The sequence below is a fragment of the Argopecten irradians genome, chromosome 12, assembly GCF_041381155.1.
Source record: "Argopecten irradians isolate NY chromosome 12, Ai_NY, whole genome shotgun sequence".
NCBI lineage: Eukaryota > Metazoa > Mollusca > Bivalvia > Pectinida > Pectinidae > Argopecten > Argopecten irradians.
The window spans coordinates 42,807,446-42,832,435 of record NC_091145.1 but is presented as its reverse complement, the minus strand read 5'-3'; the positions used below and the strand labels follow the sequence as shown (position 1 = coordinate 42,832,435).

General features: G+C 41.2%; 1 protein-coding gene across 2 annotated transcripts in view; it reads left to right on the top strand.

Moving 5' to 3' along the window:
- The first annotated feature begins 18,841 nt into the window (after positions 1-18,841).
- LOC138335907 (uncharacterized) overlaps positions 18,842-24,990 on the top strand; it is a 30,968-nt gene continuing 24,819 nt past the window's right edge. The window contains exons 1-2 of one of the 2 annotated variants that reach the window (XM_069285089.1): positions 18,850-19,036; positions 19,072-19,145. In XM_069285089.1, the coding sequence (XP_069141190.1) occupies positions 19,109-19,145 (37 nt within the window). In that variant the 5' untranslated portion in view covers positions 18,850-19,036; positions 19,072-19,108. Of the gene's footprint in view, positions 19,146-24,990 lie in introns of both variants that reach the window. The other variant, XM_069285090.1, reaches the window with a different exon arrangement.

The window sequence follows — 24,990 nt, the reverse complement described above, 5'->3', positions numbered from 1 at the left end:
TTGGTACAGACCATACACTGAGTAAGCCCGTGTGTTGTTTAGTATAACACAACTTTGGTTACAACGCCATATCTATGGTTTGGTACAGACCATACACTGAGTAAGCCTCGTGTGTTGTTTAGTATAACTTTGGTTTGGTTACAGCGCCTTTGGTTACAACTCCATATCTTTGGTTTGGTACAGACCATACACTGAGTAAGCCCGTGTGTTGTTTAGTATAACACAACTTTGGTTACAACGCCATATCTTTGGTTTGGTACAGACCATACACTGAGTAAGCCTCGTGTGTTGTTTAGTATAACACAACTTTGGTTACAGCGCCATATCTTTGGTTTTGTACAGACCATACACTGAGTAAGCCTCGTGTGTTGTTTAGTATAACTTTGGTTTGGTACAGACCATACACTGAGTAAGCCTCGTGTGTTGTTTAGTATAACTTTGGTTTGGTACAGACCATACACTGAGTAAGCCCGACCATACACTGAGTAAGCCCGTGTGTTGTTTAGTATAACACAACTTTGGTTACAACGCCATATCTTTGGTTTGGTACAGACCATACACTGAGTACCTCGTGTGTTGTTTAGTATAACACAACTTTGGTTACAACTCCATATCTTTGGTTTGGTACAGACCATACACTGAGTAAGCCTCGTGTGTTGTTTAGTATAACTTTGGTTTGGTACAGACCATACACTGAGTAAGCCCCGTGTGTTGTTTAGTGTAACACAACTTTGGTTACAGCGCCATATCTATGGTTTGGTATAACTTTGGTTTGGTACAGACCATACACTGAGTACCTCGTGTGTTGTTTAGTATAACACAACTTTGGTTACAACGCCATATCTTTGGTTTGGTACAGACCATACACTGAGTACCTCGTGTGCTGTTTAGTATAACTTTGGTTTGGTACAGACCATACACTGAGTAAGCCCGTGTGTTGTTTAGTATAACACAACTTTGGTTACAACGCCATATCTTTGGTTTGGTACAGACCATACACTGAGTAAGCCTCGTGTGTTGTTTAGTATAACTTTGGTTTGGTACAGACCATACACTGAGTACCTCGTGTGCTGTTTAGTATAACTTTGGTTTGGTACAGACCATACACTGAGTAAGCCTCGTGTGTTGTTTAGTATAACACAACTTTGGTTACAACGCCATATCTTTGGTTTGGTACAGACCATACACTGAGTAAGCCCGTGTGTTGTTTAGTATAACACAACTTTGGTTACAACGCCATATCTTTGGTTTGGTACAGACCATACACTGAGTAAGCCTCGTGTGTTGTTTAGTATAACACAACTTTGGTTACAACGCCATATCTTTGGTTTGGTACAGACCATACACTGAGTAAGCCTCGTGTGTTGTTTAGTATATCTTTGGTTTGGTACAGACCATACACTGAGTAAGCCTCGTGTGTTGTTTAGTATAACTTTGGTTTGGTACAGACCATACACTGAGTAAGCCCCGTGTGTTGTTTAGTATAACACAACTTTGGTTACAACTCCATATCTTTGGTTTGGTTACAGACCATACACTGGAGTAAGCCTCGTGTGTGCTGTTTAGGTATAACTTTGGTTTGTACAGACATACACTGAGTAAGCCCGTGTGTTGTTTAGTATAACTTTGGTCTTGGTTACAGACTCCATACACTGAGTAAGCCACGTGTGTTGTTTTAGTATACACAGATTAAGCCTCTTGTTGTTTAGTATATCTTTGGTTTGGTACAGACCATACACTGAGTAAGCCCCGTGTGTTGTTTAGTATAAACACAGGACTTTGGTACAACGCCATTTATATTTTGGTTTGGTACAGACCATACACTGAGTAAGCCTCGTGTGTTGTTTAGTATAAACACAACTTTGGTTGACAACTCCACTATCTTAGGTTTGGTACAGACCATACACTGAGTAAGCCTCGTGTGTTGTTTAGTATAACTTTGGTTTGGTACAGACCATACACTGAGTAAGCCCGTGTGTTGTTTAGTATAACACAACTTTGGTTACAACTCCATATCTTTGGTTTGGTACAGACCATACACTGAGTAAGCCTCGTGTGTTGTTTAGTATAACTTTGGTTTGGTACAGACCATACACTGAGTAAGCCCGTGTGTTGTTTAGTATAACACAACTTTGGTTACAACTCCATATACTTTGGTTTGGTACAGACCATACACTGAGTAAGCCCGTGTGTTGTTTAGTATATACACTTTGGTTACAAACGCCATATCTATGGTTTGAGTACAGTACCATACACTGAGTAAGCCCGTGTGTTGTTTAGTATAACACAACTTTGGTTACAACGACCATATCTATGGTTTGGTACAGACCATACACTGAGTAAGCCCGTGTGTTGTTTAGTATAACTTTGGTTTGGTACAGACCATACACTGAGTAAGCCTCGTGTGTTGTTTAGTATAACTTTGGTTTGGTACAGACCATACACTGAGTAAGCCCGTGTGTTGTTTAGTATAACTTTGGTTTGGTACAGACCATACACTGAGTAAGCCCGTGTGTTGTTTAGTATAACACAACTTTGGTTACAACGCCATATCTTTGGTTTGGTACAGACCATACACTGAGTAAGCCTCGTGTGTTGTTTAGTATAACACAACTTTGGTTACAACGCCATATCTTTGGTTTGGTACAGACCATACACTGAGTACCTCGTGTGCTGTTTAGTATAACTTTGGTTTGGTACAGACCATACACTGATAAGCCTTGGTTTTGTTTAGACCATACACTGAGTACAGCCCAACTGTTGTTTAGTATAACACATACACTGTTTACAACACCATTTATATAACTTTGGTTTGGTACAGACCATACACTGAGTAAGCCCGTGTGTTGTTTAGTATAACACAACTTTGGTTACAACGCCATATCTTTGGTTTGGTACAGACCATACACTGAGTAAGCCTCGTGTGTTGTTTAGTATAACACAACTTTGGTTACAACGCCATATCTATGGTTTGGTACAGACCATACACTGAGTAAGCCTCGTGTGTTGTTTAGTATAACATATCAACTTTGGTTACAGACGACTCCATATCTTGTTGGTTTGGTACAGACCATACACTGAGTAAGCCTCGTGTGCTGTTTAGTATAATTTGGTTTGGTACAGGACCATACACTGGTAACAGCGCCATATATCTTTGGGTTTTTTAGTTTGTTACAGACCATACAGTACCTCGAGTAAGCCACTCGTGTGTTGTTTAGTATAACTTTGGTTTGGTACAGACCATAACTGAGTAAGCCGCGTGTGTTGTTTAGTATATCTTTGGTTTGGTACACATTACTACTGATAAGCCTGTTGTTGTTTAGTATATCTTTGGTTTGGTACAGACCATACACTGGGAGTATAAGCCTCGTGTGTTGTTTAGTATAACTTTGGTTTGGTACAGACCATACACTGCGTAAAGCCTCGAGTGTGTGTTGTTTAGTATAACTTTGGTTTGGTACAGACCATACACTGAGTAAGCCCGTGTGTTGTTTAGTATAACACAACTTTGGTTACAACGCCATATCTTTGGTTTGGTACAGACCATACACTGAGTAAGCCCGTGTGTTGTTTAGTATAACTTTGGTTTGGTACAGACCATACACTGAGTAAGCCTCGTGTGTTGTTTAGTATAACAACTAACTTTGGTTTGGTACAGACCATACACTGAGTAAGCCTCGTGTGTTGTTTTGGTACAGACGCCATATCTTTGAGGTACAGACCATACACTGAGTAAAGCCCGTGTGTTGTTTAGGTTTGGTACACACACTTTGGTTACAAATATATCTTTGGTTTGGTACAGACCATACACTGAGTAAGCCCGTGTGTTGTTTAGTATAACACAACTTTGGTTACAACGCCATATCTATGGTTTGGTACAGACCATACACTGAGTAAGCCTCGTGTGTTGTTTAGTATAACTTTGGTTTGGTACAGACCATACACTGAGTAAGCCTCGTGTGTTGTTTAGTATAACACAACTTTGGTTACAACGCCATATCTTTGGTTTGGTACAGACCATACACTGAGTAGCCTCGTGTGTTGTTTAGTATAACTTTGGTTTGGTACAGACCATACACTGAGTACCTCGTGTGTTGTTTAGTATATCTTTGGTTTGGTACAGACCATACACTGAGTAAGCCTCGTGTGTTGTTTAGTATAACACAACTTTGGTTACAACGCCATATCTTTGGTTTGGTACAGACCATACACTGAGTAAGCCTCGTGTGTTGTTTAGTATAACTTTGGTTTGGTACAGACCATACACTGAGTAAGCCTCGTGTGTTGTTTTTAGTATAACTTTGGTTTGGTTACAGAGACCATACACATAATCTTTGTTGTTTTGGTACAGACCATACACTGAGTAAGCCTCGTGTGGTGTTTAGTTTGTTTAGTACAGGGACCACATACACTGGTTACAGCCTCTATCTAGGTTTGGTACAGACCATACACTGAGTAAGCCTGAGTAAGTCGTGTGTTGTTTAGTATAACACTTTGGTTTGGTACAGACATATTACACTGAGTACCTCGTGTGCTGTTTAGTATAACACAACTTTGGTTACAACGCCATATCTATGGTTTGGTACAGACCATACACTGAGTACCTCGTGTGTTGTTTAGTATAACTTTGGTTTGGTACAGACCATACACTGAGTAAGCCCGTGTGTTGTTTAGTATAACACAACTTTGGTTACAACGCCATATCTTTGGTTTGGTACAGACCATACACTGAGTAAGCCCCGTGTGTTGTTTAGTATAACACAAACTTTGGTTACAACTTTATCTTTGGTTTGGTACAGACCATACACTGAGTACCTCCGTGTGTGTTTAGTATAACACAACTTTAGTATAACAGGTTTGGTACAGACCATACACTGAGTAAGCCTCGTGTGTGTTGTTTAGTATAACTTTGGTTTGGTACAGACCATACACTGAGTAAGCCTCGTGTGTTGTTTAGTATAAACACAACTTTGTTTAGTATATCTTTGGTTTGGTACAGACCATACACTGAGTAAGCCTCGTGTGTTGTTTAGTATAACACTTTGGTTTATCTTTGGTTTGGTACCCATACACTGAGTAAGCCTCGTGTGTTGTTTAGTATAACTTTGGTTTGGTACAGACCATACACTGAGTAAGCCTCGTGTGTTGTTTAGTATAACTTTGGTTTGGTACAGACCATACACTGAGTAAAGCCACGTGTGTTGTTTAGTATTAGCCCTCGTTGTGTTTTAGTATAACACAACTTTGGTTACAACTTTTTGTTTGGTACAGACCATACACTGAGTAAGCCTCGTGTGTGTTAGTATAAACAAACTTTGTTTAGTATACACTGAGTAAGACCATGGTTTGGTACAGACCATACACTGAGTACCTCGTGTGTTGTTTAGTATAACTTTGGTTTGGTACAGACCATACACTGAGTAAGCCCGTGTGTTGTTTAGTATAACACAACTTTGGTTACAACGCCATATCTTTGGTTTGGTACAGACCATACACTGAGTAAGCCCGTGTGTTGTTTAGTATAACACAACTTTGGTTACAACGCCATATCTATGGTTTGGTACAGACCATACACTGAGTAAGCTCGTGTGCTGTTTAGTATAACACAACTTTGGTTACAACGCCATATCTATGGTTTGGTACAGACCATACACTGAGTAAGCCTCGTGTGTTGTTTAGTTTAACACAACTTTGGTTACAACGCCATAACTTTGGTTTGGTACAGACCATACACTGAGTAAGCTCGTGTGTTGTTTAGTATAACACAACTTTGGTTACAACGCCATATCTATGGTTTGGTACAGACCATACACTGAGTACCTCGTGTGCTGTTTAGTATAACTTTGGTTTGGTACAGACCATACACTGAGTAAGCCCGTGTGTTGTTTAGTATAACACAACTTTGGTTACAACGCCATATCTTTGGTTTGGTACAGACCATACACTGAGTAAGCCCGTGTGTTGTTTAGTATAACACAACTTTGGTTACAACGCCATATCTATGGTTTGGTACAGACCATACACTGAGTAAGCCCGTGTGTTGTTTAGTATAACACAACTTTGGTTACAACGCCATATCTTTGGTTTGGTACAGACCATACACTGAGTACCCTCGTGTGTGTGTTTAGTATAACACAACTTTGGTTACAACTTTGGTTTGGTACAGACCATACACTGAGTAAGCCTCGTGTGTTGTTTAGTATAACTTTGGTTTGGTACAGACCATACACTGAGTAAGCCCGTGTGTTGTTTAGTATAACTTTGGTTTGGTACAGACCATACACTGAGTAAGCCTCGTGTGTGTTTAGTATAACACTGAGTACTTTGTTGTACAACTCCATATCTTTGGTTTGGTACAGACCATACACTGAGTAAGCCCTCGTGTGTGTTTTAGTATAACTTTGGTTTGGTACAGACCATACACTGAACTTATGGTTTGGTACAGACCATACACTGAGTAAGCCTCGTGTGTTGTTTAGTATAACACAACTTTGGTTACAACTCCATATCTTTGGTTTGGGTACAGACCATACACTGAGTAAGCCCTGTGTGTGTTTAGTATGTTTAGTACAACTTTGGTTTGGTACAGACCATACACTGAGTAAGCCTCGTGTGTTGTTTAGTATACTTTGTTTGTTTAGTTATAACTCTTTGGTTTGGTACAGACCATACACTGAGTAAGCCCGTGTGTTGTTTAGTATAACACAACTTATGGTTACAACTTAGGTGGTTATGTACAGACCATATACACTGAGTAAGCCGTGTGTTGTTTAGTATAACACAACTTTGGTTACAACTCCATATCTAACTTGGTTTGGTACAGACCATACACTGAGTAAAGCCTCGTGTGTTGTTTAGTATATCTTTGGTTTGGTACAGACCATACTTAAGCCTGTGTTTGTTTACATAACACACTATATCTTTGGTTTGGTACAGACCATACACTGAGTAAGCCTCGTGTGTTGTTTAGTATGGTTAACTTTGGTTTGGTACAGACCATACACTGAGTAAGCCCGTGTGTTGTTTAGTATAACACAACTTTGGTTACAACGTTTCTTTGGTTTGGTACAGACCATACACTGAGTAAGCCCTCGTGTGTTGTTTACTGGTTTGATCTGCCCTACCATTGGCTTTATTCAATCTGTGGCTAACTTGTGCTGCGTCACTGGTTTGACTTGCTACATGTTTTATCAATTATGGCTATTTGTGATGCTGTCACTGGTTTGATCATGCCTCCATTGTTTTATCAATCTGTGGCTAACTGTTGCTGCTGTCACTGTTTGATTACCTACCATTGCTTTATCAATCTGTGGCTAACTTGTGCTGCACTGTCATGGTGGTTTGATCTGCCTACCATTGCTTTATCAATCTGTGGCTAACGTTTGTGCTGCTGTCACTGGTTTGATCTGCCTACCATTGTTTTATCAATCTGTGGCTACAACTTGTGCTGCTGTCACTGGTTTGACCTGCCCTACCATTGTTTTAATCAATCTTGTCGGCTAACTTGTGCTGCTGTCAATGCTGGGTTTGACCTGCCTACCATTGCTTTTATCAATCTGTGGCTAACTTATTCTGCCTGTCACTGGTTTTGAGACCTGCCTACCATAGCTTTTATCAATCTGTGGCTAACTTGCGGCTGCCGTCACTGGTTTGATCTGCCTGACCATTGCTTTATCAATCCTGTGGCTAACTTGTGCTGCTGTCACTGGTTTGATCTGCCTACCATTGTTTATCAATCTGTGGCTAACTTGTGCTGCTGTCACTGGTTTGATCTGCCTACCATTGCTTTATTCAATCTGTGGCTAACTTGTGCTGCCGTCACTGGTTTGACCTGCCTACCATTGTTTTATCAATCTGTGGCTAACTTCTGCTGTCCACTGGTTTGGATCTGACCTACCATTGTTATAATCAAGTCTGTGGCTTTGTGCTTTGCTTTCAACTTGTTTGAACCTGCCTACCATTGTTTTATCCATCTTATGGCTAACTTGTGCTGCTGTTCACTACTGGTTTGACCTACACCATGTGTTACCTGAACTTGTGCCTACTGAGTTGTTTTATCAATCTTTGGCTTGCTACTTTGTGCTGCCGTTCACTGGTTTGATCTGCCTACCATTGCTTTATCAATCTGTGGCTAACTTGTGCTGCCGTCACTGTTTGACCTGCCTACCATTGTTTTATCAATCTGTGGCTAGACCTTGTGCTGCCGTCACTGGTTTGATCTGCCTACCATTGCTTTATCAATCTGGCTTAACTTATGCTGCCGTCACTGGTTTGACCTGCCTACATTGTTTTATCATCTATGGCTAACTTGTGCTGGGCTGTCACTGGTTTGATAACTGCCTACCATTGCTTTATCAATCTGTGGCTAACTTGTGCTGCTGTCACTGTTTGACCTGCCTACCATTGTTTATATCAATCTATGGCTAACTTGTGCTGCTGTCCACTGGTTTGATCTGCCTACCATTGTTATATTAATCTTTGGCTAACTTATGCTGCCGTCACTGGTTTGACCTGCCTACCATTGTTTTATCAATCTGTGGCTAACTTGTGCTGCCGTCACTGGTTTGATCTGCCTACCATTGCTTTATCAATCTGTGGCTAACTTGTGCTGCTGTCACTGGTTTGATCTGCCTACCATTGTTTATTATCAATCTGTGGCTAACTTGTGCTGCTGTCACTGGTTTGATCTGCCTACCATTGCTTTATCAATCTGTGGCTAACTTGTGCTGCCGTCACTGGTTTGATCTGCCTACCATTGTTTTATCAATCTGTGGCTAACTTGTGCTGCCGTCACTAGTTTGACCTGCCTACCATTGTTATATTAATCTTTGGCTAACTTGTGCTGCCGTTACTAGTTTGACCTGCCTACCATTGTTATATTAATCTTTGGCTAACTTGTGCTGCCGTTACTAGTTTGACCTGCCTACCATTGTTATATTAATCTTTGGCTAACTTGTGCTGCCGTTACTAGTTTGACCTGCCTACCATTGTTATATTAATCTTTGGCTAACTTGTGCTGCCGTTACTAGTTTGACCTAGCCTACCATTGCTTTATCAATCTTTGGCTAACTTGTGCTGCTGTCACTGGTTTGATCCTGCCTACCATTGTTTTTATCAAATCTGTGGCTAACTTGTTGCTGCTGTCACTGGTTTGATCTGCCTACCATTGCTTTATCAATCTGTTGGCTAACTTATGCTGCTGTCACTGGTTTGATCTGCCTACCATTGCTTTATCAATCTGTGGCTAACTTGTGCTGCTGTCACTGGTTTGATCTGCCTACCATTGCTTTATCAATCTGTGGCTAACTTGTGCTGCTGTCACTGGTTTGATCTGCCTACCATTGCTTTATCAATCTGTGGCTAACTTGTGCTGCTGTCACTGGTTTGATCTGCCTACCATTGCTTTATCAATCTGTGGCTAACTTGTGCTGCCGTCACTGGTTTGATCTGCCTACCATTGTTTTATCAATCTGTGGCTAACTTGTGCTGCTGTCACTGGTTTGATCTGCCTACCATTGCTTTATCAATCTGTGGCTAACTTGTGCTGCTGTCACTGGTTTGATCTGCCTACCATTGCTTTATCAATCTGTGGCTAACTTGTGCTGCTGTCACTGGTTTGATCTGCCTACCATTGTTTTATCAATCTGTGGCTAACTTGTGCTGCCGTCACTGGTTTGATCTGCCTACCATTGCTTTATCAATCTGTGGCTAACTTGTGCTGCTGTCACTGGTTTGACCTTGGTTTGGATCTTGCCTACCATTGCTTTATCAATCTGTGGCTAACTTGTGCTGCTGTCACTGGTTTGATCTGCCTACCATTGCTTTATCAATCTGTGGCTAATTTGTGCTGCCGTCACTGGTTTGATCTGCCTACCATTGTTTTATCAATCTATGGCTAACTTGTGCTGCCGTCACTGGTTTGATCTGCCTACCATTGCTTTATCAAATCTGTGGCTAACTTGTGCTGCTGTCACTGGTTTGATCTGCCTACCATTGTTTTATCAATCTGTGGCTAACTTGTGCTGCCGTCACTGGTTTGATCTGCCTACCATTGCTTTATCAATCTGTGGCTAACTTGTGCTGCTGTCACTGGTTTGATCTGCCTACCATTGTTTTATCAATCTGTGGCTAACTTGTGCTGCCGTCACTGGTTTGACCTGCCTACCATTGTTTTATCAATCTGTGGCTAACTTGTGCTGCTGTCACTGGTTTGATCTGCCTACCATTGTTTTATCAATCTGTGGCTAACTTGTGCTGCTGTCACTGGTTTGATCTGCCTACCATTGCTTTATCAATCTGTGGCTAACTTGTGCTGCTGTCACTGGTTTGATCTGCCTACCATTGTTTTATCAATCTGTGGCTAACTTGTGCTGCTGTCACTGGTTTGATCTGCCTACCATTGTTTTATCAATCTGTGGCTAACTTGTGCTGCTGTCACTGGTTTGATCTGCCTACCATTGCTTTATCAATCTGTGGCTAACTTGTGCTGCCGGTCACTGGTTTGATCTGCCTACCATTGTTTTATCAATCTGTGGCTAACTTGTGCTGCCGTCACTGGTTTTGATCTGCCTACCATTGCTTTATCAATCTGTGGCTAACTTGTGCTGCATGTTCACTGGTTTGACCTGCCTACCATTGTTTTATCAATCTGTGGCTAACTTGTGCTGCCGTCACTGGTTTGACTGCCTACCATTGTTTTATCAATCTTTGGCTAACTTGTGCTGCCGTCACTGGTTTGACCTGCCTACCATTGTTATATCAATCTTTGGCTAACTTGTGCTGCCGTTACTGTTTGACCTGCCTACCATTGTTTTATCAATCTGTGGCTAACTTGTGCTGCCGTCACTGGTTTGATCTGCCTACCATTGTTTATCAATCTGTGGCTAACTTGTGCTGCTGTCACTGGTTTGATCCTGCCTACCATTGCTTTATCAATCTGTGGCTAACTTGTGCTGCTGTCACTGGTTTGATCTGCCTACCATTGCTTTATCAATCTGTGGCTAACTTGTGCTGCTGTCACTGGTTTGATCTGCCTACCATTGTTTTATCAATCTGTGGCTAACTTGTGCTGCTGTCACTGGTTTGATCTGCCTACCATTGTTTTATCAATCTTTGGCTAACTTGTGCTGCCGTCACTGTTTGACCTGCCTACCATTGTTTATATTAATCTTTGGCTAACTTGTGCTGCCTGTTACTAGTTTGACCTGCCTACCATTGTTATATTAATCTTGTGGCTAACTTATGCTGCCGTCACTGGTTTGACCTGCCTACCATTGTTATATGCTACTACCTGCGTCACGTTTTGTGCCTACCATTGTTTTATCAATCTGTGGCTAACTTGTGCTGCCTGTCACAGGTTTGATTGCCTACCATTGCTTTATCAATCTGTGGCTAACTTGTGCTGCCGTCACTGGTTTGACCTGCCTACCATTGTTTTATCAATCTTTGGCTAACTTGTGCTGCCGTCACTGGTTTGACCTGCCTACCATTGTTTTATCAATCTGTGGCTAACTTGTGCTGCTGCTGTCACTGGTTTGATCTGCCTACCATTGTTTTATCAATCTTTGGCTAACTTGTGCTGCCGTCACTGGTTTGATCTGCCTACCATTGTTTTATCAATCTGTGGCTAACTTGTGCTGCCGTCACTGGTTTGATCTACCTACCATTGCTTTATCAATCTGTGGCTAACTTGTGCTGCCGTCACTGGTTTGATCTGCCTACCATTGCTTTATCAATCTGTGGCTAACTTGTGCTGCTGTCACTGGTTTGATCTGCCTACCATTGCTTTATCAATCTGTGGCTAACTTGTGCTGCTGTCACTGGTTTGATCTGCCTACCATTGTTTTATCAATCTGTGGCTAACTTGTGCTGCTGTCACTGGTTTGATCTACCTACCATTGTTTTATCAATCTGTGGCTAACTTGTGCTGCTGTCACTGGTTTGATCTGCCTACCATTGCTTTATCAATCTGTGGCTAACTTGTGCTGCTGTCACTGGTTTGATCTGCCTACCATTGCTTTATCAATCTGTGGCTAACTTGTGCTGCCGTCACTGGTTTGATCTGCCTACCATTGTTTTATCAATCTGTGGCTAACTTGTGCTGCTGTCACTGGTTTGATCTGCCTACCATTGCTTTATCAATCTGTGGCTAACTTGTGCTGCCGTCACTGGTTTTTGATCTGCCTACCATTGCTTTATCAATCTGTGGCTAACTTGTGCTGCTGTCACTGGTTTGACCTGCCTACCATTGTTTTATCAATCTGTGGCTAACTTGTGCTGCTGTCACTGGTTTGATCTGCCTACCATTGCTTTATCAATCTTTGGCTAACTTGTGCTGCCGTCACTGGTTTGACCTGCCTACCATTGTTTTATCAATCTGTGGCTAACTTGTGCTGCTGTCACTGGTTTGATCTGCCTACCATTGTTTTATCAATCTGTGGCTAACTTGTGCTGCTGTCACTGGTTTGATCTGCCTACCATTGCTTTATCAATCTGTGGCTAACTTGTGCTGCTGTCACTGGTTTGATCTACCTACCATTGCTTTATCAATCTGTGGCTAACTTGTGCTGCTGTCACTGGTTTGACCTGCCTACCATTGTTTTATCAATCTGTGGCTAACTTGTGCTGCTGTCACTGGTTTGATCTGCCTACCATTGTTTTATCAATCTGTGGCTAACTTGCTGCTGCCGTCACTGGTTTGATCTGCCTACCATTGTTTTATCAATCTGTGGCTAACTTGTGCTGCCGTCACTGGTTTGACCTGCCTACCATTGCTTTATCAATCTGTGGCTAACTTATGCTGCTGTCACTGGTTTGATCTGCCTACCATTGTTTTATCAATCTGTGGCTAACTTGTGCTGCCGTCACTGGTTTGACCTGCCTACCATTGTTTTATCAATCTGTGGCTAACTTGTGCTGCTGTCACTGGTTTGACCTGCCTACCATTGTTTTATCAATCTGTGGCTAACTTGTGCTGCCGTCACTGGTTTGACCTGCCTACCATTGTTTTATCAATCTGTGGCTAACTTGTGCTGCTGTCACTGGTTTGACCTGCCTACCATTGTTTTATCAATCTGTGGCTAACTTGTGCTGCTGTCACTGGTTTGATCTGCCTACCATTGCTTTATCAATCTGTGGCTAACTTGTGCTGCTGTCACTGGTTTGATCTGCCTACCATTGCTTTATCAATCTGTGGCTAACTTGTGCTGCTGTCACTGGTTTGATCTGCCTACCATTGCTTTATCAATCTGTGGCTAACTTGTGCTGCTGTCACTGGTTTGATCTGCCTACCATTGCTTTATCAATCTGTGGCTAACTTGTGCTGCTGTCACTGGTTTGACTGCCTACCATTGTTTTATCAATCTGTGGCTAACTTGTGCTGCCGTCACTGGTTTGACCTGCCTACCATTGTTTTATCAATCTGTGGCTAACTTATTGCTGCTGTCACTGTTTGATCTGCCTACCATTGCTTTATCAATCTGTGGCTAACTTGTGCTGCCGTCACTGGTTTGACCTGCCTACCATTGTTTTATCAATCTATGGCTAACTTGTGCTGCTGTCACTGGTTTGATCTGCCTACCATTGTTTTATCAATCTGTGGCTAACTTGTGCTGCCGTCACTGGTTTGACCTGCCTACCATTGTTTTATCAATCTATGGCTAATTTGTGCTGCCGTCACTGGTTTGATCTGCCTACCATTGCTTTATCAATCTGTGGCTAACTTGTGCTGCCGTCACTGGTTTGATTGCCTACCATTGTTTTATCAATCTGTGGCTAACTTGTGCTGCTGTCACTGGTTTGACCTGCCTACCATTGCTTTATCAATCTTTGGCTAACTTGTGCTGCTGTCACTGGTTTGACCTGCCTACCATTGTTTTATCAATCTGTGGCTAACTTGTGCTGCTGTCACTGGTTTGATCTGCCTACCATTGCTTTATCAATCTGTGGCTAACTTGTGCTGCTGTCACTGGTTTGATCTGCCTACCATTGTTATATTAATCTTTGGCTAACTTGTGCTGCCGTCACTGGTTTGACCTGCCTACCATTGTTTATTAATCTTTGGCTAACTTGTGCTGCCGTCTAGTTTGACCTGCCTACCATTGTTTTATTAATCTTTGGCTAACTTGTGCTGCCGTTACCTATTTGACCTGCCTACCATTGTTTATCAATCTGTGGCTAACTTGTGCTGCTGTCACTGGTTTGATCTGCCTACCATTGTTTTATCAATCTGTGGCTAACTTGTGCTGCCGTCACTGGTTTGATCTGCCTACCATTGCTTTATCAATCTGTGGCTAACTTGTGCTGCTGTCACTGGTTTGATCTGCCTACCATTAGTTTATTAATCAATTTGGCTAACTTGTGCTGCCGTTTCCTAACCCTGCCTACCATTGTTATATAATCTTTGGCTAACTTGTGCTGCCGTCACTGTTTGGACCTGCCTACCATTGTTATATTAATCTTTGGCTAACTTGTGCTGCCGTCACTGGTTTGACCTGCCTACCATTGTTTTATCAATCTGTGGCTAACTTGTGCTGCCGTCACTGGTTTGACCTGCCTACCATTGCTTTATCAATCTGTGGCTAACTTGTGCTGCTGTCACTGGTTTGATCTGCCTACCATTGCTTTATCAATCTGTGGCTAACTTGTGCTGCTCGTGTCACTGGTTTGATCTACCTACCATTGTTTATCAATCTGTGGCTAACTTGTGCTGCTGTCACTGGTTTGATCTGCCTACCATTGTTTTATCAATCTGTGGCTAACTTGTGCTGCTGTCACTGGTTTGATCTGCCTACCATTGCTTTATCAATCTGTGGCTAACTTGTGCTGCTGTCACTGGTTTGATCTGCCTACCATTGTTTTATCAATCTGTGGCTAACTTGTGCTGCTGTCACTGGTGTGACCTGCCTACCATTGTTTTATCAATCTATGGCTAACTTATGCTGCCGTCACTGGTTTGATCTGCCTACCATTGTTTTATCAATCTGTGGCTAACTTGTGCTGCCGTCACTGGTTTGATCTGCCTACCATTGTTTTATCAATCTGTGGCTAACTTGTGCTGCTGTCACTGGTTTGATCTGCCTCACCATTGTTTTATCAATCTGTGGCTAACTTGTGCTGCTGTGTCACTGGTTTGATCTGCCTACCATTGTTTTATCAATCTGTGGCTAACTTGTGCTGCTGTCACTGGTTTGATCTGCCTACCATTGTTTTATCAATCTATGGCTAACTTTGTGCTGCTGTCACTGGTTTGACCTGCCTACCATTGTTTTATCAATCTGTGGCTAACTTGTGCTGCTGTCACTGGTTTGATCTACCTACCATTGCTTTATCAATCTGTGGCTAACTTGTGCTGCTGTCACTGGTTTGATCTGCCTACCATTGTTTTATCAATCTGTGGCTAACTTGTGCTGCTGTCACTGGTTTGATCTGCCTACCATTGCTTTATCAATCTGTGGCTAACTTGTGCTGCCGTCACTGGTTTGACCTGCCTACCATTGCTTTATCAATCTGTGCTAACTTGTGCTGCTGTCACTGGTTTGATCTGCCTACCATTGCTTTAAAATCTTTACTTTGCTGCCGTCACTGGTTTGACCTGCCTACCATTGTTTTATCAATCTGTGGCTAACTTGTGCTGCTGTCACTGGTTTGATCTGCCTACCATTGCTTTATCAATCTGTGGCTAACTTGTGCTGCTGTCACTGGTTTGATCTGCCTACCATTGTTTTATCAATCTATGGCTAACTTGTGCTGCCGTTACTGGTTTGATCTGCCTACCATTGTTTTATTAATCTTTGGCTAACTTGTGCTGCCGTTACTAGTTTGACCTGCCTACCATTGTTATATTAATCTTTGGCTAACTTGTGCTGCCGTTACTAGTTTGACCTGCCTACCATTGTTATATTAATCTTTGGCTAACTTGTGCTGCTGTCACTGGTTTGATCTGCCTACCATTGTTTTATCAATCTGTGGCTAACTTGTGCTGCTGTCACTGGTTTGATCTGCCTACCATTGCTTTATCAATCTGTGGCTAACTTGTGCTGCTGTCACTGGTTTGATCTGCCTACCATTGTTTTATCAATCTGTGGCTAACTTGTGCTGCCGTCACTGGTTTGATCTGCCTACCATTGCTTTATCAATCTGTGGCTAACTTATGCTGCTGTCACTGGTTTGACCTGCCTACCATTGTTTTATCAATCTGTGGCTAACTTGTGCTGCTGTCACTGGTTTGATCTGCCTACCATTGTTTTATCAATCTGTGGCTAACTTGTGCTGCCGTCACTGGTTTGATCTGCCTACCATTGTTATATCAATCTGTGGCTAACTTGTGCTGCCGTTACTGGTTTGACCTGCCTACCATTGTTATATCAATCTTTGGCTAACTTGTGCTGCTGTCACTGGTTTGATCTGCCTACCATTGCTTTATCAATCTGTGGCTAACTTGTGCTGCCGTCACTGGTTTGACCTGCCTACCATTGTTTTATCAATCTTTGGCTAACTTGTGCTGCTGTCACTGGTTTGATCTGCCTACCATTGTTTTATCAATCTGTGGCTAACTTGTGCTGCTGTCACTGGTTTGATCTGCCTACCATTGCTTTATCAATCTGTGGCTAACTTTTGCTGCCGTCACTGGTTTGATCCTGCCTACCATTGTTTTATCAATCTATGGCTAACTTGTGCTGCTGTCACTGGTTTGATTTACCTACCATTGTTTTATCAATCTGTGGCTAACTTGTGCTGCTGTCACTGGTTTGACCTGCCTACCATTGTTTTATCAATCTATGGCTAACTTGTGCTGCCGTCACTGGTTTGATCTGCCTACCATTGTGCTTTATCAATCTGTGGCTAACTTGTGCTGCCGTCACTGGTTTGACCTGCCTACCATTGTTTTATCAATCTGTGGCTAACTTGTGCTGCTGTCACTGGTTTGATCTGCCTACCATTGCTTTATCAATCTTTGGCTACTTATGCTGCCGTCACTGGTTTGACCTGCCTACCATTGTTTTATCAATCTGTGGCTAACTTGTGCTGCCGTCACTTGTTTGATCTGCCTACCATTGCTTTATCAATCTTTGGCTTACTTATGCGGCCGTCACTGGTTTGACCTGCCTACCATTGTTATATTAATCTTTGACTAGCTTGTGCTGCCGTCACTGGTTTGACCTGCCTACCATTGTTTATCAATCTTTGGCTAACTTGTGCTGCCGTCACTGGTTTGACCTGCCTACCATTGTTATATCAATCTTTGGCTAACTTGTGCTGCCGTTACTAGTTTGACCTGCCTACCATTGTTATATTAATCTTTTGCTGGCTTATGCTTTGCTGCGTCACTGGTTTGACCTGCCTACCATTGTTTTATCAATCTGTGGCTAACTTGTGCTGCCGTCACTGGTTTGATCTGCCTACCATTGCTTTATCAATCTGTGGCTAACTTGTGCTGCTGTCACTGGTTTGACCTGCCTACCATTGTTTTATCAATCTGTGGCTAACTTGTGCTGCTGTCACTGGTTTGACCTGCCTACCATTGTTTTATCAATCTGTGGCTAACTTGTGCTGCTGTCACTGGTTTGATCTGCCTACCATTGCTTTATCAATCTGTGGCTAACTTGTGCTGCCGTCACTGGTTTGATCTGCCTACCATTGTTTTATCAATCTGTGGCTAACTTGTGCTGCTGTCACTGGTTTGACCTGCCTACCATTGCTTTATCAATCTGTGGCTAACTTGTGCTGCCGTCACTGGTTTGATCTGCCTACCATTGTTTTATCAATCTGTGGCTAACTTGTGCTGCCGTCACTGGTTTGACCTGCCTACCATTGTTTTATCAATCTTTGGCTAACTTGTGCTGCCGTCACTGGTTTGACCTGCCTACCATTGTTATATTAATCTTTGGCTAACTTGTGCTGCCGTCACTGGTTTGACCTGCCTACCATTGTTATATCAATCTTTGGCTAACTTGTGCTGCCGTCACTGGTTTGACCTGCCTACCATTGTTATATTAATCTTTGGCTAACTTGTGCTGCCGTCACTGGTTTGACCTGCCTACCATTGTTTTATCAATCTGTGGCTAACTTGTGCTGCTGTCACTGGTTTGATCTGCCTACCATTGCTTTATCAATCTGTGGCTAACTTGTGCTGCCGTCACTGGTTTGATCTGCCTACCATTGTTTTATCAATCTTTGGCTAACTTGTGCTGCTGTCACTGGTTTGACCTGCCTACCATTGTTTTATCAATCTGTGGCTAACTTGTGCTGCTGTCACTGGTTTGATCTGCCTACCATTGTTATATTAATCTTTGGCTAACTTGTGCTGCCGTTACTAGTTTGACCTGCCTACCATTGTTATATTAATCTTTGGCTAACTTGTGCTGCCGTCAATGGTTTGACCTGCCTACCATTGTTATATTGATCTTTGGCTAACTTGTGCTGCCGTCACTGTTTTGACCCCTCTTTGGTGTGGGACCTTGTTATCACACTATGTTATTATGACGGACCTGGCTGATGTTATGGGTGCCCTGGCCTTGTATATTGACTGGCACAGTTCATCTTTTACAGTTGGTAGTACACAGAAGTCAGCACACTGTGATACCCTCACCGCCCGCACACATCATTACTCTGCGCGTGCTTTACCTTGTTTACATGTGCATCACCCTCACAGACTAAATTTGTTTCCGTTAAAAATATAATATGTACAAATGTATCACGCCGAGAAATCATTTCAACAAGGAACGCTTGTAACAATAGCACGGTGATAGATAGCCTATTAGCTTTGTGTATATATTCACGTGTTGGATTCCGCGCGTGGTTTGCACGTCCCGCTACTGATGTATGGAGGAAATTGATTAGATCCGACGTGTTATAAGGAGCGGACAAGTTTGGGAGTATATTGCTAACAGGTTGTCCTGTAACGTGTGGGATGACGAGTGTTGCCGCCTGATCCGTGGTATACTGTACGTGACGAGTGTTGTCGCCTGATCCGTGGTATACTGTACGTGACGAGTGTTGTCGCCTGATCTGTGGTTATAGTGGACGTGACGTACTGACGACTGAACAGTGCAGTCGTGGTTCTCAGTGTTACAGTGACCAACAGTGACTAAAGTGACCACAGAGAAACATGTTTGGTGTGATTGCTTCATCCTCTGGATGTAAAGGTCGGTTGGAATTTAGTCATAAGTAATCAACTGTGGGTAATTCAGTTATATTCTGTCTTCCTATTGTCTTTCAGACCTTGAGCCCATGGCGTGAGAACGTCAAAATAATTCGGGATATCTCATGCTTAGATCTACATACGAGTTTTTAAAATTTGATATCTGCAATAAGCCATTTGTGAATAAAAAAACATTACCGACGTCTGCCTTTTTAACGCATTACTAAAAGATTGTGATATAAAGCTTTCAATAACATTATTGGTACAAAGCAGTGCTATATTATAACGTAAAGCTACACTGCGAACAAGTTTCATGTAGTAATGCTTAATTTAAACAATCTTTAATATGTTTGACATTAATATTTTTTCGTTATATCCTTCGAACAAACTTGGACAATGTTTAGCTCAAATGAATGTAGTAATATTTGGTACCAATTATTGAAAGTTATTGGCCATTATTGGCCAGAAAGATATTTTCAAGATATTTGTACAAAAGAATCCATTGGTCAAAAAATTGCTAAAAGTATTTTGATAGTACAATATATCTTTATAAGATAATAGTTTTTGTAGGTGTATTGTATTTTAAGTAATGTGTAAATTAAATAATCTGAATTTGTATAATAAGTAATGTGTACATTTGTTTGTAAACCGACATGATATTAATTTCAATAATCGGTATGACATGATATTAACCGTATGATATTTAAAGGTATGTGTACTGTAATTTTTCATGCTCGCGAATAGAGAAGAAATTTTAATATGTTATAGTTATATTTAGCAAAGGTTTCCTACAATTTGAGAATTACAATACTTATAATCGTATATATTTCAGTTTTACAGAGAACTCAAAATGAATTTCAACGCACTGAAATGTTTACACATGGTCAAAGGAAGTCAAGCTATGGTCTACAATATCATTTAACATTGTTTACGGCCATATCAGTAATTACTAAGTGAATTCTTCAGATGTGTTTATTTAAACATACATAAAGCTTTAAAAATCAGAACTACTAAAGTGAATACATTTTGAGCTGTTACAAATGTTTATAAAGTATCATATATATTTGCCTATACCTAACAATGACTTTCACAGCATCATTCATCTAAACGTAAAATGTTTTCAATATAGATTACTGAAGAAAAAACATGTCAAAATTTTCTCCAAGTTGTGGCTTGTATTACTTTAAACGAAATCAAAACCGATTCATTAAAGATTCAACAAGTTATAGACCGACGAAAGACTTAAATTATTTTAGATAAATTAAGGATTTGTAAGGAAACTATTGAAATAATACACAAGGAGGGTAAAAGTGTAAGAAAGTTACAGATTGGCATGCTGAAAATGTTCCCGAAAATCAATGTAAACAAATTAAGGTTTTGTAAGGAAAATATTGATATATTACATATGGAGGGTAAACTGTAAGAACGTAACAGAAAGGCATTCAGAAAATGCTCGAGAAACAGCTTCTCCATACTGTATCAATGAATACAAATCGTAACATCTGGTGTTTTACTGCCTGTAACTACAGAGTAAATTGGGCCAGGCACCGTGATATATCTAGCCATGGTTAGAGAGAAATAGTAAAATGTCAGGGCCATGTCCCTATAGACTATACTGACGCACATTCCAGTTTTTATATTATGTTTGTAATCCATGTTAGATAGGCAAAGATTGTCGTATTATCATCGTATATTTGTTATCACTGTTAGTTTTAAGGCTTTTTTGGTTTGTACACTGCTGTTCTATGTGTTCTGTCTTCTGACTTGTTGGGCTTTCTGGTTTGTATTTATACTGCCGTGCTTTTTGTTCTGACTTCTGACTTGTTGGGTTTTCTGGTTTGTATTTATACTGCCGTGCTTTGTGTTCTGACTTCTGACTTGTTGGGTTTTCTGGTTTGTATTTATAATGCCGTGTTTTGTGTTCTGACTTCTGACTTGTTGGGCTTTCTGGTTTGTATTTATACTTGCCGTGCTTTGTGTTCTGACTTCTGACTTGTTGGGTTTTCTGGTTTGTATTTATACTGCCGTGCTTTGTGTTCTGACTTCTGACTTGTTGGGTTTTCTGGTTTGTATTTATACTGCCGTGTTTTGTGTTCTGACTTCTGACTTGTTGGGTTTTCTGGTTTGTATTTATACTGCCGTGCTTTGTGTTCTGACTTTTCTGGTTTGTTGGGTTTTCTGGTTTTGTTTCTGTTTTATATTTATACTGCCGTGCTTTGTGTTCTGACTTCTGACTTGTTGGGTTTTCTGGTTTGTATTTATACTGCCGTGCTTTTGTTCTGACTTCTGACTTGTTGGGTTTTCTGGTTTGTATTTATACTGCCGTGTTTTGTGTTCTGACTTCTGACTTGTTGGGTTTTCTGGTTTGTATTTATACTGCCGTGCTTTGTGTTCTGACTTCTGACTTGTTGGGGCTTTCTGGTTTGTATTTATATACTGCCGTGCTTTTTGTTCTGACTTCTGACTTGTTGGGTTTTCTGGTTTGTATTTATACTGCCGTGCTTTTGTGTTCTGACTTCTGACTTGTTGGGCTTTCTGGTTTGTATTTATACTGCCGTGCTTTGTGTTCTGACTTCTGACTTGTTGGGGCTTTCTGGTTTGTATTTATACTGCCGTGTTTTGTGTTCTGACTTCTGACTTGTTGGGCTTTCTGGTTTGTATTTATACTGCCGTGTTTTGTGTTCTGACTTCTGACTTGTTGGGTTTTCTGGTTTGTATTTATACTGCCGTGTTTTGTGTTCTGACTTCTGACTTGTTGGGTTTTCTGGTTTGTATTTATACTGCCGTGCTTTGTGTGTTCTGACTTCTGACTTGTTGGGCTTTCTGGTTTGTATTTATACTGCCGTGTTTTGTGTTCTGACTTCTGACTTGTTGGGTTTTCTGGTTTGTATTTATAATGCCGTGTTTTGTGTTCTGACTTCTGACTTGTTGGGTTTTCTGGTTTGTATTTATACTGCCGTGTTTTGTGTTCTGACTTCTGACTTGTTGGGTTTTCTGGTTTGTATTTATACTGCCGTGCTTTTGTGTTCTGACTTCTGACTTGTTGGGTTTTCTGGTTTGTATTTATACTGCCGTGTTTTGTGTTCTGACTTCTGACTTGTTGGGTTTTCTGGTTTGTATTTATACTGCCGTGCTTTTGTGTTCTGACTTCTGACTTGTTGGGTTTTCTGGTTTGTATTTATACTGCCGTGCTTTGTGTTCTGACTTCTGACTTGTTGGGTTTTCTGGTTTGTATTTATACTGCCGTGCTTTGTGTTCTGACTTCTGACTTGTTGGGCTTTCTGGTTTGTATTTATACTGCCGTGCTTTGTGTTCTGACTTCTGACTTGTTGGGTTTTCTGGTTTGTATTTATAATGCCGTGCTTTGTGTTCTGACTTCTGACTTGTTGGGCTTTCTGGTTTGTATTTATACTGCCGTGCTTTGTGTTCTGACTTCTGACTTGTTGGGTTTTCTGGTTTGTATTTATACTGCCGTGTTTTGTGTTCTGACTTCTGACTTTTTGGGCTTTCTGGTTTGTATTTATACTGCCGTGTTTTGTGTTCTGACTTCTGACTTTGTTGGGTTTTCTGGTTTGTATTTATACTGCCGTGCTTTGTGTTCTGACTTCTGACTTGTTGGGTTTTCTGGTTTGTATTTATACTGCCGTGCTTTGTGTTCTGACTTCTGACTTGTTGGGTTTTCTGGTTTGTATTTATACTGCCGTGCTTTGTGTTCTGACTTCTGACTTGTTGGGCTTTCTGGTTTGTATTTATACTGCCGTGCTTTGTGTTCTGACTTCTGACTTGTTGGGCTTTCTGGTTTGTATTTATACTGCCGTGTTTTGTGTTCTGACTTCTGACTTGTTGGGCTTTCTGGTTTGTATTTATACTGCCGTGCTTTGTGTTCTGACTTTCTGACTTGTTGGGCTTTCTGTTTGCATACTGCCGTGCTTTGTGTTCTGACTTCTGACTTGTTGGGCTTTCTGGTTTTTCTGGATATACATGAAAGGGCCACTAGGCTACCTTTCCGAAAAAAAATAAAAGTTTCTTTAAAACAATTATAACATGATAAAATTGATAAACATTACCAAAGATGAGGTTACAACATCAAACAAGTTGAAGTTTTGCCGTCTGCGCAGTATGTTATAGTCAACTAACGCCTTGTAAGTATGACGACGTTGGGAAACATAATACGACCTGCGTTATGAAAATTAACGTTTTGTTTATTTTAATAAAGTTTTTCAAAGGTGTAGTGGGCCCGTTCCTAATGCTTACAAGTTTTCCGTCTAATATACAATGTACTGATATACATGTACATGTACTTGGACAAGTTGGTGAAATACATAATATATGCATAAAGACAAGCCAATCAACGTGAACAGATTATTTATGACCATGTGAAATCCCAACAACATGGCAGGCAAAGCGACCGATTATAATAGCTACCACCCTGAGCACCTGGGATGGTAGCAATCCAGGATGGTAGCAATCCAGGATGGTAGCAATCCAGGATGGTAGCAATCCAGGATGGTAGTAATCCAGGATGGTAGCAATCCAGGATGGTAGCAATCCAGGAGATCCAGGATGGTAGCAATCCAGGATGGTAGCAATCCAGGATGGTAGCAATCCAGGATGGTAGCAATCCAGGATGGTAGCAATCCAGGATGGTAGCAATCCAGGATGGTAGCAATCCAGGATGGTAGCAATCCAGGATGGTAGCAATCCAGGATGGTAGCAATCCAGGATGGTAGCAATTATTGTCGTCTTCTTTCCTTACTTCGGTTTATATTTTTGTTTTACCAATGTCATTTTTGTTTAATTTATTTCGCCTCTATTTCTTATGGTTGCTGTCGTTCCCTCCTCTTTGTCTTGTAGATTGAATATGTCATTATCATTTGCATTCGGTTCCTAATATTTCCCCCATCTTCGTTTGGTTGACTTTCATATTGATGTTTCTGGTATTTTAATTTCACAGTAACTTGAATCGTTTTCTGTGTATTTTGTTTTTGGTTTGGCTGAAGTTATTTTTAGCTATCATAATTCTTTGTTTTGGTTTTTTCATAAATAACTTTTTTTTTCTTTGTCTCGTCTTAGTTACGTACTGTTTCTGTCTTTCTGTTCACTCCGTCCCACGCCTTTCCCTCGGACATCGGTAGTTTGGTGCTTCTGTACTTCTGTTCACTCCGTCTCACGCCCTTCCCTCGGACATCGGTAGTTTGGTTCTTCTGTACTTCTGTTCACTCCGTCTCACGCCTTTCCCTCGGACATCGGTAGTTTGGTGCTTCTGTTCTTCTGTTCACTCCGTCTCACGCCTTTCCCTCGGATACCGGTAGTTTGGTGCTTCTGTACTTCTGCTCACTCCGTCTCACGCCTTTGCCTCGGACATCGGTAGTTTGGTGCTTCTGTCTTTCTGTTCACTCCGTCTCACGCCTTTCCCTCGAATATCGGCAGTTTGGTGCTTCTGTACTTCTGTTCACTCCGTCTCACGCTTTTCCCTCGGATATCGGTAGTTTAATGTTTCTGTACTTCTGTTCACTCTGTCTCACGCCTTTCCCTCGGATATCGGTAGTTTGGTTTGATTACTTTTAGTAGTTTGACGGATTATTTTGTGACTAATTTATTTCCCGAGACATCGGAGCAGAGCTGAATATCTAGTGACATAGTGAGTTGTTGTTATATATGTATAACTTACAATAGCCCTGATTTACTTGCGGCATCATAATCGTAACAGAATACTTTCCTGGCTATTCCATGACATAGTGAGTTGTTGTTATATATGTATATATACAATAGCCCTGATTTACTTGAGACATCATAATCGTAACAGAATACTTTCCTGGCTATTCCATGACATAGTGAGTTGTTGTTAT